Source organism: Pteropus medius, unplaced genomic scaffold, assembly GCF_902729225.1.
Source record: "Pteropus medius unplaced genomic scaffold, Ma_sr-lr_union100, whole genome shotgun sequence".
Lineage (NCBI taxonomy): Eukaryota > Metazoa > Chordata > Mammalia > Chiroptera > Pteropodidae > Pteropus > Pteropus medius.
This window is the reverse complement of record NW_024345601.1, coordinates 6,222,969-6,242,410: the sequence shown is the minus strand read 5'-3', so window position 1 is coordinate 6,242,410 and position 19,442 is coordinate 6,222,969. Positions and strand designations below refer to the sequence as shown.

The 19,442-nt window shown below is 36.4% G+C and overlaps 1 protein-coding gene across 1 annotated transcript in view; it reads left to right on the top strand.

The window, feature by feature from the left end:
* Positions 1-19,442, top strand: part of MACROD2 (mono-ADP ribosylhydrolase 2) — a 1,804,338-nt gene that overhangs the window by 1,648,142 nt on the left and 136,754 nt on the right. Inside the window, exon 10 of the mRNA XM_039874459.1 lies at positions 12,648-12,689. Within this exon, the coding sequence (XP_039730393.1) occupies positions 12,648-12,689 (42 nt within the window). The remainder of the gene's footprint in view (positions 1-12,647; positions 12,690-19,442) is intronic.

The following is a 19,442-nucleotide window of genomic DNA, read 5'->3' as shown; positions in this document are numbered from 1 at the left end:
CCACTGGCTGATAGAATTAAACTTGTGAGCTCACAAATATGTTTGCATTTTAGAAATCTTCAATTCTCTACTAGTATCCGATCTCAACTGATTCATTCACAATGAAAATACCGATGGCTAACAATTTATCCATATTCTCTTTATTTTTAACCCTGAAAGCAATGAAATTTGTCAATTTTTTTTTGAGCTAGAGAATTTCTAAAACTGAAAAAATACTTGTGTCAACCTATTAATAGTTCAATATAATTAATATGTATCTTTTAAATAATAACTAAATGAGAAAACTGATGAGAAAATGATTCCAGAATGCAGATGTATTCATCCCAAACCTACCACTTGTATCTATGAGGAAGATGTTCTTTAGACAGAAAACTCCATTTATGTTTATGAATGTAACTCAAAAACTCTTTGAAAAAAATCTAAAAGAAAAGAAGCCAAAAATTTTCCTCTGTTCTTGATAAACACAGCAAAATAATGAGCAATTGAACCATTAATATTTTGGGGACATTTCTCAAGTACAAATTTAGATGCCAGACCTTATAAAGTTACAAGAAGATCCAATGCCTTAAAAATGAGCTTTGGAAATGGTACACACATAAAAAATGCATGTATGACAAGTATTAATTTATAGAAGACAAAATTATTATATATAGACATTATAAATAAGTTTATATATTATAACTTTACCAAAGATGTTTTTGGTCTTAAATACAGATGTATTTCATTTTTATTTTTTATTTTTTTTGTACATAGCACAAAACATTTTAATGAAAAGTCAAAGCTTAATTCAAGTTTGAGTATCTACTACCTTGGCAACCTGTTAAATATTTAAACTTATCTCAATGGCTGGCTAAATTGCATAGATTTTATTCAAATATTAATAGATATATTATTAATTTATTTTATTTGAGTATGTAGACATATTTAGGTTTACATTTTTTTACTTTTTAGACACAAATCACCATAAAGAAAATCTCTAATTTTTATTTTAATTAGGCCTGTCACACCTTTAACATGTCTACTATTTTCTAAACAAAAAAATCAAGAAACTTCTCAATCAGGTTCCAGTGATTTGATCTGCTAAAAGTCTTTCAAACATGTATTAAATGTTATTGATATAAATATGTTTTTTATTTACTTTCCTGATCATGTGCTTCCATCATTTATTTCTGTCTGTCTAAATTATACACATCCTTGCAAGGCAGCTTCAGAGGGACTTTTATATTTTGATTTCTTTTTTTACCTCTTTGTCTTACCTCACCAATGTAAAGGTAATTTTGTAGAGAACAGAGACTACAATAACTCTATGGCATAGGTTCATCATCCACTTTTATTGGGATAGATATGAACAGAGGCTGAAGAAAGTTCAGTACGTGGTCTGCACACCTCTGTGAATATTCATTTACACTGTTATTCATTCTATTTGGAATTGGCCCATTACTGTGTTTGCACATGACAAACCTGAAACATAGAAAGATTAAGCAACATGCACAAAGTCACACAGTTCCAAGGTGGTTGTAACAGGAATAGAAACTATTTCTTGTGATGACAAACCCAGTGGTTTCCACCCTATACTTAGATGCTTTTGACAATGTATTGAGCTCTTCACAAATCATTGGTTAACTTTTTCAGAGCTTAACCACCCTTGTCACCAGTACTGTCTTCTTCTCATTATGTTGACAAGACAAGTAAAAGAAAACCTTAACAGATTACTGCACCCTGTGCTTCATTATTGTTCTTGGAAAACTTATGATTGGGGAACAGGTAAGAAAAAGAAGTAAAGAGGACATGTGCACATTGCATATGGCTGAAGAAGGCACATTAGCTTTTCAGAAGCTCTAGATAATATATGACTTTTTTTTTTTTTTGCAAAAATTCAAGTCTCAAACAATTATCCATATTTTCAGGACTGCTATGGGAAGAAGCATTGCATGGTGGAAAGGCTTTGAGATTACCCTCACGTAGCTATGCTATATAACGATACTTATAGTTTTGGGGGAAAAAATGACATTTTACATGATACTAGATAAATAGTGTTTTAGCTTAAACTCATGATAGTTTTGTATTTGCTATAATAAACGCCCACTATATATTTAAAAATATTTATATTTATTTCTTATTACAATTTTAAAAGGAGGTTTTTCAATTATTGTGACCATCTTTTTAAAGACACACACATATATATATACATATATATATATATATATAATTTCTTATTACAAAAGTAGTACAGATTTGTAGCAAAAAAAAAAAAAACCATAATAAAAAAGAAAATGCTAACCATCTCCTGTCCTGCAGTCCAGAGATGAATTAGATTTTGTTGTTTACCCTTCAGGTCTTTTAAAATGGAAAATGCAAATAACCAGAAATGCAGTCTTACAAATTGCTGTGTGTCACCTACCACAAATCATGAATGTTTTTCCTTATCATTATATATTCTTCCATAACATAATTTTAATGGATCAAATATTTACCCAAAACCATACTGTTGAATTTTGGAATTATTATTCAAATTATTCTCTATCCATTTATAAATAATACTTATATAGATAGATAAATAGTAAATACTGGCACACATCCCCATTTTTTAGAGTACTTTTCAAAAGTGCAATTGGTTTTTCACAATGCTTATAAAACCGAGACACTTTTGATAGTGGTTGTCAAATTGGCAACTGTGTTTGTAGCACTATGGATGAATGTTGTGTACTTAATAATTTCAGGGGTCACTATTTACAGAATGAAAAATATGAACATTAACACTTTCATTAAGCGACCTGAGTGTCTTAGTCTATTTGGGCTGCTATAACAGAATACCACAAGCCTATAAACAATAGAAATTTATTCCTCACAGTTCTGGAAGCTGGAAATCTGAGATCAGGGTGCCAGCATAATTGAGTTCTGGTGAGGATCCACTTCCAAGTTACAAACAGCCAGTTTCTTGTTCTATCCTCACATGGTGGAAAAGAAGAGCTCTCCAGGGTTCCTATTATAAGGGCGCTAATCCAGTTCATGACCGGTTCACCCTCATGATCTAATTATCTCCCAAAGGCTCCACCTCCTAATACCATCACATTGTGAGTTAGGATTTCAACATATGAATTTGAGGGGACACAAACATTCAGTTCATTGCACAGCATTTATAATCTCATGAGCAGTATATGAGAGTTTATTTTTCTCCACTCTTCATAATGGGGCACATTCCCATGTTATCACTTTTATATGTGAAATAAGGAAATTAATGAGTAACAAAGTATATTTTATTGCTAGTATGGCTTATCCTATTTTTTAGTTATTTATTAATTATATCTCAAAGTCTTATGTGAAATTTCTAATTATATTGTTTGCACATTTTATTGACTATTTCATCTTTTTCTTATTGATTTGCAAGAACTCTTTGTATATTAGTTATTAGTCATTTCAAATATATGTTGAGAATAGCTTCCCAGTTTGTCATTTGTCTTTGTGATATTATTCTTTTATAACCAAAACATGAGGGGAACAGTAGAAATAAAGACAAACGAAAGACGAAAGAAAAATGTAGAAAAAGAAAGAATGGAGGAAAGGAAGGAAGTTAGGTATGAAGAGAGGAAGGAAGGGGAGATGCAAGAAAGAAAAGAATGAAGGTTAAAAAAAAAAAAGGAGAAACCCTTTTTATAAGAGAATAAGGTTGAAAACTGAAAACTCAGAAAACACTTTGATTTTAAGCCTATGTACTTGATCCATAGGAAATCACTTTATTTCAAAAGGAATTGTCCTTAGTTCTACTCCTCAGGCACTTTTTATATACACCAGTGTGCTTCCTGATTACCAGGTGTGGTAAGAGGAAAAATAGCCTCCCTACAAAGGTGCCTTAATTTATGAATATGTCAAGTTACATAGCAAAGTGAAAATAAGATTGCAGATGTAATTAAGATTGCTAATTAGGTTGCTGGCTGAAAGATAAAAATGTTATCCTGAATTATCTGGATGGACCCAATGTAATCAAAAGGGTCTTTAAAAATTGGGAGAAGCAGTAGAAGAGAGTCAGAGAAGTTATGACTATAGAATAATGTTCAGAGATGCAACATCGCTGGCTTTGAAAATGGAAAGTGGGGGCTTTAAGCTAAGGACTGTGGGTGGCCTCTGGTAGCTAGAAAGGCAAATAAACAGATTCTTCCCTAGAGCCTCCAGAAAGAAATGCAGCACTGTGGACATCTTGATTTTAGCCCAGTTAGACCCATGTCAGACTTCTGACCTACAGAACTGTAAGATAATAAATTTGTGTTTTCTTAAGCCACTAAATGTATGGAAATTTGTTACAGCAGCACCAATAAACTAATTCACCAATTGCCTTTGAATAAGCATAAAAAATGCAAGATAAACTGCTTATCCAGTCTGAATTGTAAATTTTTTTTCCAAATGGCACATGTTATGTAGAAAAAAAACTACAGTGAAAGAATTCAGAATTGTCTTTAATTATGAATATTTATGGAGACTTGGCACATTCATGTACATTTGTACATTTTTGAATCATATTGATGCTTAGAATTATACAAGACATGCTTTCCATAATGTGACATAAATGAGTTGACTACCTTCTTAGGAAATGGGTGCTAACCATTTGCACTTAATGGTTCTCAAAGCTACAAACACATTTTGCCCTCAATGAAAATCTAGTGAAGTATTGCTGTAACCAAGCAACTGGAATGAGGGAACAAGCTGCAGGTATAGGCAGAAAGCAATCTATCCCTTCAAAAGTGGAGAATGTGCAGTGTGTATAGCAAATGCTGATAAACAGCAGAACAAATGAAGACCTGGGGACAGGAGCCTTGACTAAGCAGTTTGATCTCGTTGAAAAGTTCTGATAAAAACAAAATGCTGTTTGGAGAAGGGAAGATGCTGTAGGCATTTTAACAGAGACCACTGCAGAGCTTTTGAAAGGCCATTTAAATATTCTGGGTAGACTGGTTTCTCTTTTGTAGTTGAAAACACTGAGGCAAATGCAGGAAAAAATGAATACTTTTGAGGAATATTATATGAATTAAATAATTTCTAATAAGACACAGGAGTAAGAATAAAGATAAAAACAAACAATCGAGTAAACAAAAACCCTCTAACCTATATCGCACTTTATGTATGTGCCTAACTTCTATTCAGCCACGTCTTTGAAGACTTGTCTCCTTCATTTGCTATTCAATCCATAATCCACATCAATCATGTTGTTATCTCTGCCATGATACCCCGACTACCCTTGTTGAGGTTATCAGGACCTCTTTGATGAGTGGAGCATGGTTATTAAAACCAGTGCATATTTGATTACATGATTTCACATGACCCTTTGCAACCTTTAATTTACATGCGTGGGCAGCTTTTATCCTGTTGACCACTCTGTCTTCCACTTCTCTTCCTGCTAGCCCTCTGTGGTACACTTACCTGCACACAGGTCATCCCCTGCTAGGAGTCCCTCAGCCATCTCCAACTCAACACATCCAAAACTATATTCAAAATTTCCCCCGCCCCATCCTCCTCCTCATGAATCCCATATCTCAGTAATTGATACCAGCCTATGTATGCCCAGTTGTCCAAGCCAGAAGCAGCAGAACCATGCAATTTTCTAAGTGATGCCTTTTATTAATTGATTGATTTATAAATTAATGAGATTTGAGTGTTCCCCTTGGCCAAGAACCAATTGGTGTGTGCGTGTGGTGGGGGGTGGCTTTTTGGGATTCTTAAAATTTCTCTTAGCCCTATCAACTACCTTGTAGAAAGTGGATTTAGCAGTAGTTAGATGCAGTGAGTCCAGGTTTTCAACCTAATGGAAGGAGGCCTACTCTGTGAGGATTTTCCCTTTGTCAGTCATATTTTTGCTCACAATTTTTGCTTTGTCAAGTTTCACAAGAATCCATGAAGATATCACTATCTTCCCTATTCCATGGGAATCCTAAAAAACTTGGAGCACTTCATTTTTGCTAATAATATTTTCTTTCTCTGCAAATGCAAATTGCTCCTAGAAACCCTTGGTAATGAATTATTTTTTTTTAATTAAGGAATATTAAAAGAAGCCTGTGGTATGAAATTAAGCCTTAAAAGCGGGGATTTGAGAGCACATAAAATAAAAGCCACAAGAAGATCACTGTAATTGTTCTATTTGGCAGACCTGCCCATATGCGTACATGTCCCTGAAATTCTGACAAGGAAATTGTAAAATTTATTTCAGAGTCCGGTCCTTTTATTTTCTTGGGAGTGGAGACACTGCCTCAATAGCCCACGAGGGTAACTTTCTCCAACACAACACACTCCTTTTTCCCTGCAACCCACAGGCCTCTTTGAAGCTACTCTCTAGCCATGTACATGTCCCTTAGCCAACCTAAGGGTCCTGGCAATGGATCGCAATAGCTATGCCTTCTAGCTGCAAGATTTCAAACACAGAAAAAAGCAGGCATGTCTTACGAAGAGAATAACTGTTTCTGAGTTCCAGAAATCTTGTGACGTGGGTACCCCCTTACCAACATTAATGTTGGTTAGACCGCAAATTAGCTCAGCTTGGATATTCAAAAAGTGGGACATTTACTGTTTCCACAAGATTCTCTTCCAGCACACAAATCTCAGAACATTTTTAGTCCAGTGATTCTCAGACTTCATTTGGAGGACTTGATAAATCAAAGTGGTAGGCTTCTCCCCCAGAGCTTCCCATTCAATAAATCTTTAGTGGGACTTGAAATTTGCATTTCTAACAAATTATCACATGATAATGATGCCTAAAGTTCTGTGAGGGGTTGTTTGTTTTTATTCTTTGCCAAAAATATTGTATTAATTATGGGAACTCCAGATAAAGGAGTAAGACAAATTCCAAGTTATTACAAAACCCAGACTCTATTTTGTTTTTCAAAAAAGTATGGGGCTATTTGTCATTGGGAAATGAGATACTTCTCCAAAGGCAGATATCTTTTTGAGGACAATCTTTCTTATTAACTGTGTATCCCATAAAAGAAGGTGAAATAGATATTCAAAGCAGACTTCAAAGCAGGTTAGATCTTTCCTTATGAAGGGCTTTCTGAGATGTATGAAGCTGTTACTGAAAACTGGTTATTCATAGGAAACTAGTTGGTTTTCATATTCATTTTTTATCAAAATAAGAACTTTAGTTATATTTGTACTTTTTGTGCAGAACTCAATAGGGTAATCTGACAGAAAGTGATTCTGTGAGTAAAAAGAGCATCTATTATGAAATTAATATCAAAAAGGCCCCTTAAGATGAAATGGGCATTTAGCCTATGGGTGGTCTCTGCCTAGGAAAGGAAGGGATTTTCTAGAACTGGGTTTCTGAACACACAGAACAATACCATCTAATGGATTGATCTCTATTTTGAAATGGTATCTGTATCACTTTGACTAAGAACCTTTTATTTCATTTTTGTCCTCTAACAAAGAAGTATGATGCTTGAAGAACTGTTTTTTAAAAAAGGGCAGTAGCTCTGTGCCCATGCTCCATCAGTCTCTTAACTGCTCCAAATTTTGAATGGCATGACTCCCTATCTCCATAGGCTATTATCTTCTTTTATATATTGTCTTTTTAGTTCCTATTTTTGTTTTAAGGAAAAAAGTCTTTGTAGAAATGTGTTGCATAAATATGGTTCAACTGAAAACATTATATAAAATAATGTTGAACTAAAGTAGATTTCATTAATAAATAATAGCACATTAAGTACTTTGTAGACCGAAAATACTCTGTGCTTGATTTTAATACAAATAATATCAGAATATTAAGCCATGTGTTTTGTAGATTTTGAGTAAATTTCTCTTATGAAAAAATGTTATCAATCAAAAGATGGTATGTCATCCCTCTCCTTAAAGTTGTTTAATTTTCAGGATAAAGTTTAAATGCTTCAACATGGTGTATTAATCAGGATTCTACAGAGAAACAGAACCAATAGCATATACATACATATGGAGAGGGAGAGGGAGAGAGAGAGAGAGAGAGCGAGAGCGAGAGGGAGCACGCGTGAAAAGGAAAGAGAAGAAATGGCTTATGCAATTATGAAAGCCGACAAGACCCAAAATTTGCAGTTGACAATCTGAAGACCCAGGAGATCTGACGGTATAGTTTCAGTTGGAGTCTGAAGGCCTAAGAACCAGGAGAGCCAATAGTACTGTTAGTACTGTTTCAGTCCAAATACCTGCAGGCTTGAGACCCCGGAAGAGCTGATATTTCATTTTCAGTCCAAAGGCAGGAAAAATCTGATGTCCTGGCACAAAGGTTGTTTGGCAGAAGGAGTTTCCTCATGCTAGTGAAAGGGTCAGCTTTAAACTGATTAGATGAAAGGGCAGTCTGCTTTACTCAGTCTACTGATTAAATGTTAATTTCAACCAGAAACATCTTCATGGATGCACTCAGAAGAATATTTGGCAAATGTCTAGGCACCCCATGGTCCAGTCATGTTGATATATAAAATTAACCATCATGCCTGGCAAGGAAGATCTTGCCAGAACAGATCACTTTATCTTTAGTTCCTCCTAAGAAACTAACTCTTCTCTTCAACCTTTCCGAGCTAGTTTTATTTTCTTAAAAGCATCTTGACTACTCATATTCATGTGTTTTCACAACTACTTTTTCTCCTGCTCGAGCACAATTACCCTTGTCTTAGTTTGCGTCCTCCCCAGGAGCAGATCTGAAACAGGAATTCAAGTAGAAGTCCTTTATTTGGGAGATTATCCCAGGAAACACCATCAAGGGACTTGGGAAGTGAGACAGGAAAGTAAAGGAAGGCAGCAATATTAAATTGTAAGGCCATTACCACTGAACAACTGGTGCTCATTTCCACGGTTGGAGGCAGGGGAGAGTCTGGGTAGATGGTGTAGAGCATGCACCTGAGAAGCAAGGTAGCTGGAATATTTGTATGCAAATTCTGTCAGTTATTTATGAAAGGCTACTCTCTTGGGGGAGGGGAGTTGTAAAATCCCTGATATTTCTTGAGTGGGCTCAAGAGAAAGCCCTCAGGCAAAGAGACCCAGGGGCTGCTGGCTGGAAGTCAGGCTGTCAAGCACTGAAGTGTCAAGAAGCAAGGAGGTGTTGGCAAGACACACACATTTGCTGGGAATCTACTACAGCCTTTCTTTTTCCTAGCTAATTTTCACCTTTTAAGATTAAACCTTATCTCTTCTGGAAAGTTTTCACAGACCTTTTCTCTTAGCTGAGTCTTGTCTGTTTCTCAGTAGAATCTCTACTGTGCTCACTTCAGCAACACATATACCAATAGAACCTCTGCTTACCTGCACCAGAGAATCTCTTACTTCTTAACCTGATTGTTGTTTTACTTTTCTATATCACCCACTTTGTGAGCACTTTGAAGGAAGGGATTGTCAATAACCCCTATTTTCAGGGCCTTACATAGTTCTGGCACATGGTGCTGGTCAATAAATGGTTAAGTAATAAAAGTAGTATAATAATGGCATCCTAACAGTAATAGCAAGCATTTATTTCGTGCTCATTCTGTGTAAGCATTTTACATGTATTACCAACTCTAGGTTGCTATGTCGATTATCCCTATTTTCCAGATGAGGAAGCTTATGTACAGGTTTATAAGATTACACAACTGTATATAGTTAGGCCTGGAAGTAAACCCAAGAACTCTGAGTCCAGATCTTTGGTATACTCTTAACCACTATATGAATAAGTGAGGGAATGAGTGAAATAGAAAGAAAGGAAGGAAGGAAAGAAGGAAGGAAGGAAGGAAGGAAGGAAGGAAGGAAGGAAGGAAGGAAGGAAGGAAGGAAGGAAGGAAGGAAGGAAGAAGGAAGGAAGGAAGGAAAGAAGGAAAGAAGGAAGGAAAGAAACACTATTTCTGATTCTTCAACACATGAGTATCATTTTGTGGATGATGCTCTCAGTACAGACTATAAAATTCAAATATCTGCTATAATGTCAAATTTTCCGAGAACTCTTCCAAGTAGCCCAACTGGAACCATCTATCCCTCCTCAGACACCTGTTGTAATGGCACTGACTACTCTCTACCATATGTTCAAATTTATTGGCCTGTCTTCGTTTCCTTACTAATGATAACTTTACGGACAACTGCTTAAGAGTCTGATTCATCTTGGTGTTTTCTACTTCCCCAAACACAAAGCCTTGCATGCAGTAGGTTACCAATGAGTGTTTGCCAGATGGACTAATGGATATATGGGTAACAGGGAAAAAGATCTTAGATTCTTTCTTTATCTTTCCTTAGAAACTGTAGAGATTCTTTTTCATCCCACTCTGAGATTCCAGATAGGCTGTTGTCATAGGGATTTTAGATGGTTTTGGAAATATCAATTCTGTTTAAATACATTAAGTCCAAGGAAGAATCTCTGAAGGGTATTCTTTAAAACATTTTGATAATCATTTAGTTAGAAAATCATGTTTCTAAGAAATGAGTATTCTTCCTCCCAAAATTGCATTCATAGTAAGAATGAAAGAACTATATTGTAGAGAAAATCACTAATGTTTCTAACATATTTGAATGGAAGAAAATATATTTCCTTAAAAGTTGACTATGACCATCAAGAATTACTTTTCTAAAACCTCAAGTTAAATGCATTTTCCATTTCCACTGACCAATATATCTCTAATCATTATTTATAATTAACAGTAAGATAAGTACCATATTGAATAAATTTGGCTCAACGTTACTAAATTATAAAACATTCAGAAAGAAGTTGCAAAACTTTACTGAGTCCCCATTGTTTTCAAACCATCATATACATAATAAATGTCCTACTATGTAGGCGTGACATATGAAATAACAGGAATTTAATTCAGTGAAAATATCTTTATTGATTCTAGTGTATAAAATTAATTACATTAGGTACCAGGGGATACTGAGGAACATAAGATGTGGTCTTTATCTTTGCCTAATTTATGATCTAGAGATGAATGTATGGAAAAGAGATATGCTAACAAATAGTAGACTGTGGGATTTGATAGTAATAATAGCTAACATTTAGCACTTAGAACTGTTTCAGAACTGCCCTACTGCTTTATATGGCATTATCTCATTTAATCCTTACAACTTTATGTAGGAGGCAATATTTTTATCCCAATTTATAGCTGATGAACCTGAAACTCAGGAAGGTTAGGTAACTTTTCCAAGATGCTTAGTAAATGATTGGTGGAGGAGTGGTATGCAGATCTAAACCCAAAGGTCCTTAAAATTCATACTCAGAAGGGAGTAAAAATTAGATGCACTAAAGATAATACTATTTATTCAAATTTGGGTTGAGCAGATGTTATGATACTTTAACTTGGCCTTGAAAGATGAGTGTGAATAGAGATGGAAAAGGACATTGCTTCCAGGACTGAGGCAAGTAGAGGAAGATAAAGGACCCCTTGAGAAAATAGAGACGAGTGAAGAGTTGTCATGCATGTAGGTGATAGCATGAGTGGAACAGGGTTGATGAAGCTGAGAAAAATGGTTGGAGACAAATATGTTGGCATTGAGTGTGACCCAAAAGAGTCTAGATTTTTCTTATTAGGCAGAGTGGAGTCACCACTCTGAAAGATTGTGAACCAGATCAGAACAGTATCTTAAAACTGATTTGGCAACTACATGTAAAAGGAGTTGGTGTAGGAAGAAGAGAGGACCAGTTACAAAACCAAAATATAGGTAAAGTAAATGGCACTGATAGTCAGAATTTGGGTTGTAATATGTGAGTAGATAGGAGGAAACATGGAAACAGGATTTAGCACTGTCTGGATGTAAAGAATATATATATTTTTTTATTTTATTGTATTAGTTTCAAGTATACAGTACATTGGTTAGACATTTATCTAGTTTATAAAACAATCCCCTTAATTGCTCTTTCTCTCCTTTGGTTCTACACCTAGCCATTACATTAATGCTAATTGCATTCCCTATGCCATGCTCCTCATCTCCGTGACCATCTATTAACTACTAATTTGTACTTCTTTAACCTTTCACTTATTTTTCCCAGCCCATCAACCCCCATCCCCTCTGGTCGTCACCAGATTGTCCTCCATATTTGTGTGGATATAAAGAATATTTAAGGAGAAAAGATAACAATACTTCAAAAGTTCAAAAAAGCAAATATGTCTGTCATCTAGAGTGCAGAGGGAAAACATGCCTTTTTCCAGCTAAAAGGAGTTACAATGGGAGAGGAGATGAGGGGACTTAAATGGGAATGGTGTGACTGGTGGGGACACTTAAAAGCACATTGTTAAAGGTTTGGATTCACATGTGTAGCAAACTAACACTTTTTATGGTGCAGTGCAGGGATTAGTCATTGAGTTAACCTACAACCAAATGGTGATGCCTATATTTCTCAGATATCCTTAATAAAAGCAGAAAATGTGGCATTTAAAGCCTGTGATTTTTATTTTTTAGAATTGAAATGAATGATATGACCATGCATAACTTTTATAACAAAAATTATTACTTATATAGCTTGTTATACAATATTTTTAAAGGAAATATAAACCCTAGGTGTCAAATTGTGCTCTAATGTGTATACTTTCTTCCTAATTTAGGTGATAATAATTGTTAAAATACATACTATATCATTCTCTTTTCTACTAAGGTTTTTATCTTTATTTTTTATTAATCAAATTGGAGAATTCAGGTTTTTCTAGCTTTCATATAAATTTTTCTTTGTATTTTTCTATTTTTAATAGATGACAATGAAGAAGAAGATGTTGAAATGAAAGAAGATTCAGGTATTAAATTTATAATTTTATCCTTAGTGGAAAGGCAAGGATCATTTTGTTGCTTATGCACACCATATTTTTTAAGAAAAGACAAAATAAGGTTAATAAAATAGAAACACATTTTAAAGTCATAAAATAAAGAAGTAGTCATGCTAACTAATGGCTAATACAGTTATTGTATTTAAGCATTAATCTTGACTTTGAGCTTCCTGACAGCTAAGTTAAAAATGAAACACGATGTTGTAGTTAACAGAGTTGTGTAACAAATAACCTTCAAAATTTAGTGACTAAAACATCCACTTACTATGAGTGTTTTCTGTGGGTCAAGAATTCAGGTAGAAAACTTTATCATCCTGCTCCACTAGGCCTGAGGCCTCAGCAGGAAAACTCAGCATCTGGGAGCTGGAATCATCTGAAGAACCGCTCACTCGTATGGTCGGTGATTGATATTCATATTCAACTAAAACCTTAGTTGGAGCAGATTTCTAAAACACCTATGCACAGCCTGTTTCTGTGCCCTGGGCTTCCTCGCAGCATGGTGCCCAGGTTCCAAAGTGGTTTCTCTGGAGAGTGAGCGAGCCAGAGGGAGCTGAGTTTCTGTGAGATTCAGCCTCAGGGGCTTCATAGCATCACTTCCACTGAACTTCTTTCTTTGGAACAGTCAGTCAAGCCAACCCAGGCTTTGAGGAAGAGAAAATGGACTCAATCTCCTAATGGGGAACAGTGAGGTCCTGCAAAGCATGTAGGACCTGAAGTATTACTATGGCCATTTTTTGAAATACACTTTGTACATATGATATATTACTCACATTATCAGAAATTAAGATGCCTGTCGATTCCTCAAGAACGACCAATTTTATTTTATTATTTTTTAATTATTTATTATTATTTATGCCTATAGCACCTAGTCTTCCTAGGTGGTCTCCCATCCAAGTACTAACCAGGCCCAACCCTGCTTAGCTCTGAGATCAGACATCGGGCTCGTTCAGAGTGGCATGGTCGTAGACCATGGACCGTGGCTCCACTGGGGCACGAACCCAGGACCTGTGTAAAGCAGACATGCTAACCACCATACTATGGAACCACGTATGAAAGACCAGTTTTTGATGAGAGAAAGCTAGTGGTTAAAAGTATAGGCTCTGGACAGAGGAAGCTATGCAATGGGTGAATGATAATGAATGCTTGAATCAGTAGACCTGAATTCAATCCTGGCTCCATCACTTATTGACTTTGGGGTAAGAATCTTTTCTCTATAATCCTCAATTTATAACTCTGGAGGCAATAACTCACCATACATACAGTCTTGTTTGGAGGATTACATTATACCCAACCTTAAATGTTCCTTGGACCATAGTAAACATTCAATAAATTATTGCTTCCCTGCCCCCATTCTAACAAATATTGGAAGGGTATTGGGTTTATCTAGAGTATATGAGCACCATGTTCCCCATTTCAGCAGCTACACTACTCTAGGCATGAAAAGGGGCCAGGTTTTAAAATGAAAATGGATATCTTAGAGGTCTTAATTTTGTATAAGCTCCTATTTAATGTTCGAACTCCCTACAAATCACTGACAACCTCAGTCTGAGCAGCTCCATTAACAAAGAACTCTTTAAATTCTAAAGCAACTTATTTCATTAGATGAAGTTTGGTTAAAATTATTCTTCTTGTTAAATCACTCTCCCTCCCCTGACCTCTCACTACCTTCATGGAGAAATAATACCAGTTCCTTTTCTTCATAATTGTTCATTTGGAACAATGATCATAGCTTCTCTCTACTCTTCTTCAGTCTGACATGTCTGATTCCTAAATTTCCCTTGCTCTCTCCAGGGAAGTGGATCCAGAGGGCATGAGAAGTGGAGGGAGGATCTGAAAGTCAGGAGCAGGAATGAAAGAGGTGGGAGAGGGATGGTAGCAGCAGCTGTCAGTTCCCTACTTGTATTCCCTTGGCATTCTTGTCGCTTTACAATACCAGCAGCTTTCTAAGGGAAGTTCTTGTGACCCTAAGTTGAGTCTTTTTCTCTGGGCATGAAAGCAAACTCAAAATACCAGGAGATTAATTTCTCTGGACAGCCCTCAACTTATGATGGATAAGAGTTTTCATTACCACTGCAGGACACATTGGAGGCAGGTTCTATTCTGTCCCTGTTCAGTAGAAACATAGTGTGTGCCTCATGTATAATTTCAGATTTTCTAGTGGTCACATTGAAAAAAGTAAAAAGAAACAAGTAAAACTAATTTAATAATTTTATGTAACACAATATATATATAACATTATCATTTAACATATGAGCAACGTAAAATCATTTATTAGATCTTTTGGTTTTTTCATGTTAAGATTTTAAAACTTGTTTGTGTTTTACATTTACATCTTAATTTAGACTAGCCACATTTCAAGTATGTAGACAATATGTGGGATTGTACAGCAAGATTCAATATCATTGCCAAGAGGTCCTCAGTAAAAGTGAGCCCTGATTATCTACAATGGAACTTGCTTATTAGCACATCCAGGATTGGCTGCCTTCACTTTCCTGTCTCACTTCCTACTCTCCTCTGGTGTTTCCTAAGATAATCTCTCAAATTAAGTACTAGCACTCAAACCTTTGTCTAGTGTCCACTTCTAAGACAATTCAAGCTAAGACAAGGACTCCGCTAACCTTTGGTAAAACATAAAGCCCAAGACAAAATTTTAATTAAAATGTCAATTTCTACACCCATGTAAGATGTCTCATTATTTAAAAGAACCATATGTTGAAAATAGACTTTAAGTGGTCACCCAATTTTAAATTACATTCCATGAATTTAATATTAATGTTTGCTATTCTCATTTAGCCTGCTCACATGAAGTACCCTTGGAAAATCCTTCAGCTGTGGGGAGTACTGCCCTTTCAGCTAGTCAGCATGAAGACCTTATCTTGCTAAGGATCATTTGCCTAAGTGCTATAAGTACACATTTTAGGCAAAGGGAGTTGACTTCTTAATGAGCTGCAGCTAGCTATCCAAACCACTAAGTGATTTTAAGGAAACCATTATTAATGCTAATACAAAGCCCACTAGGTTGGAGTCAGCATTTGAGGTTTGGGGGCCTTAATTGGATCATCATTTCTGATTTTAGTCCCACCAGGCATCTTGGGGTTTTTGTCTCCAGCAGCTGGATGCAGCTGTTCAAGTCGCACTCAGTGGCCAAGGATGCTGTCGCTCAGGCAGAATGGGCTCAGGAAGCTGCTCTCCATTTCCTAATATCTGAGTGCTGGTGTCATGGGGGATTTCTGTGTTGGATGGTTCATTATGTACCAGCTGGCCATGCCAGACATTGGTGAACAAGCTAGCTTCAGTTCAAATCTCACACTCAGGCATGTTGTTCTGCAAGACAGTTCTGAACCAGCCTCCCAAGACCATTAACTCTTGCCTTCCCTCTGCCCTGCATTACCTCTTCTTCTCACACAAGTAGAAATGTTGGAGGGATTTTTTTAAAGGCAGTTGACACTAGTGAAAGGTTACTTGGGTGAATCAATGGACCAACAAATGCTTCTGAATGATAGTGAATAAAAATTGGAATACCAAAATTATTATTTTGCTAGTAAAATTATTATTATACACTAGTAAACTGACTCTCTAGGTGAGAGAAGTCCCCATTTGAAGAGTTTCCAGATTTCTTTGGTGTAAATACAATTACCATGATATTGTTCAACCTACCAAATATGAAGTCAATGGATGTCAGAGTTGAGAGCAATAGATACAGTCAGATGGTGCACCATCAAATCAGCCCCAGCACACCTCTGCAGTCATATTTCATTTGAACATGTACCTTCTGCCAATCACCCAACAAACATGAACTCATTTAAGAGACCCAACAACTCTAGGAGACAGGACTATTATTATCTGAAGCTTAAGAGGGATTAATTCTTCTTAAAAAGCAGAGCCAGAGTCTAGATGTGTCTGATCCCAAAGCTCACATTCTTAACTCTTGTGGTCCTGTCTCCAGACGCTAATAGTAAATAAAGGCGGGAACATCTCAGATGGTGTCAGTCAAGGTCATCTTCAAGGAGAAGCTCTGCCCCAGTGGGAAGGCTTAAACGCCTGGGATTCCTTTTCAATCCTTTAATCCAACAGTCCCAACCTTTTTGGCACCAGGGACCATTGCTCCTATGAGAATCCAATGCCTGATGATCTGAGGTAGAGCTGAGGCAGTGATTCTAACACTGGGGAGCAGCTGCAAATACAGATGAAACTTCTTTTGCTGGCCTGCCACTCACCTCCTGCTGTGTGGCCTGGTTCCTAACAGGCTACAGACCAGTGCCGGTCCACAGCCTGGGGTTTGGGGACCCCTGCTTTTTAATCCTAGCATCATAAATGTCTTCCCATGTCCTTTCATTTCCAAGACTATGCACTATTGAAATGGGCCCCAACATGAGCCAGCAGGGACAGAAAGTCAGCAGTGACCTATGGCAGTTTAGTCACATAATGCCAGGAGCATAGTTGAGTTTCTGAGAGGACAAAGCCATACTCATGGCAAAAATCCAGGTTTTTCACCCTTTGCTAGAAAATAGAGGTAACATAAGTAATGTGACACACTGTAAAGGAGAAGCATAGGGTGCTTTTGAGGAATGTTTCTTTAGCTTCCCCAGGCCAAGAGGGAGAGTTGTTCCTGCTGAGCCACAAGTAGAAATATTAGCATAGAGGCCATATATGTCAGTGACTTTTATTTGAGTGCTTCCATGGCGATTGTGAAATGATGCTATTCTTACATCATAGATGACTGTTGATAATTAACATGTATCCAGGCCCACGAACTACCCAAGAGGTGTCCTACAACTTTTTCAAAAATGAAGTTCTAGTACTTTGGGGGTACTTAAATATCTCAAAATGTGGGCAAATAGATGTCTTTTTAAACCTCACCTATTCCCCAAGAATTTCCATACAGACAAGAAATCAAGAATTAAGATTTTTTTTTCTCAATCATGCACTTTCAGGAAATGCTGGTTTGTAATTGAATTCCCAACACTGAAAATGTCCCTCTTGATCCAGTTCCAGACTGAACTTTTCAGGGTGATGAGAGAGTTAGAGTCTTCTACTGGGGCAATTGCAAGTGTCTCTTTGACCATTTTACTAATCCCTTTGAGCCCAGCATCCATGCTCAGTGAGTTCTTCCAAGCATCTCATTTCTGTTTTGGCTAAACTCATTCTGTAGTTCTGTAGTCTGGGTCAACATCCATCTCACCTGGTGATGAAGTTTGGAGAACTACTAATGTCGCCACTGGCAAAAATTGTCCCCCCAGCCATGGTAATGACCTTGCATGTGACTGACTTGCAACCACAGAAAGCCTAACCTTAGTGCCTAAAAACTTTTGTGATCCACAATGCCAACATTTTTAATAGCACATTTAGCAAATACATTTTTTTGTTTTGTTCATTTTTTAATAAATGGGAAAAGAAAAATGAGTTGCCATAGCTCTGTAATTTTAGAATCTTGGTATAAGGCTACAGCTGCTAAAAGAGTGAGAATTAGGCACAGGCACCATTATATTTTGGCCTTTAAAAAAAGCCTGGGTGAAGGGGAAATAAAACAGAATTTGAAATTAAATTTTCAAGGGACTGCTAAGCACCAGGGGCACTAAAAAGATTAGGAAAGATAAATGCATTTTTCTCATGGAACTTACATTCTTGAGTGTGGGGAAGAGGAGGGAGACATACAATAAAGAAATAAAGAATGAGACAATATAATTTTAGATACACCAAACAGTGTGTTTGAGAGAGATTTCCTTTGCTGGGACTCATAACATTAGGTGTTCAGAGAAGGCCTTTCTTGGGAGCTGAATTTGATCTGAGATTAAAAAGTGAGAAGGCGGTAGACATAAGAATATGTTGGGGGGAGATGGAGAAGAGCAGAAGGTGCAAAGGTCCTGAGGCAGGAACCAGCCTAGTAGTGAATGGAGAACACCAAAGGAGTCAATAAAGCCTAAAGCCAATGAGAAAGTGGGTTGTAGGTAGAGCCCAAGTAACATGTTGTCCTGGGCCATGAATTTCGATTTGGATCTTATTCTAAGAACAATGTTTTGTTTTGTTTTTTAACAGGGGAGCCACATGATCTGGTTTGTGCTTAAAAGATAACTCTGGTTGCTACATGGAGAATAGATTGCAGGGAGATTAAAAAACTAGAAGTTATGATTCAGAAGGTTATTATAGTAACCAAGGTAAATGATACTGCTGGTTTGGACCAGGATGATGATTGCAAAGGATGAGCACAGTGAATGAATATGGTAGAGCTTATGGCTGCTTTACTGGAAAAGTAAATGAAGAGAAATAATACGAATGATATCTCAGTTTTTTAGGTTAAATCTTAGGTTAAATTCCTGGGTAAATAGTAATACCATTTCTTGAAATGTGGAATGCTATGGAGAGAACAGGTTTGCATACATCAAGAGGATAATGTCCTCTTGTTTGAGGATGAAATTTTAAGGATGAAATTGCATAATGACAACTATCAATTAATCCATGAAATTTTAAATCAAATTCTCCTGAAGAAAAAAATAATTTGATATTACCTTATGGAGAATTTTTTAAACTTAAAAACATGAGATTTCATTCACATTTGTGTGAATCATTAATGATGGCAACAAAAAAAAAAGTGTCTAAGCTTGAACTTGAAGTCTAATTTCATTGGAGAATCACAGGTATTTACCAAACTTTAGCTCAGCCATGATGACAGATGAATCTGCATTAGGCTTCACTGTATTTGTGGGTTTACTAAGGAAAAAAAAA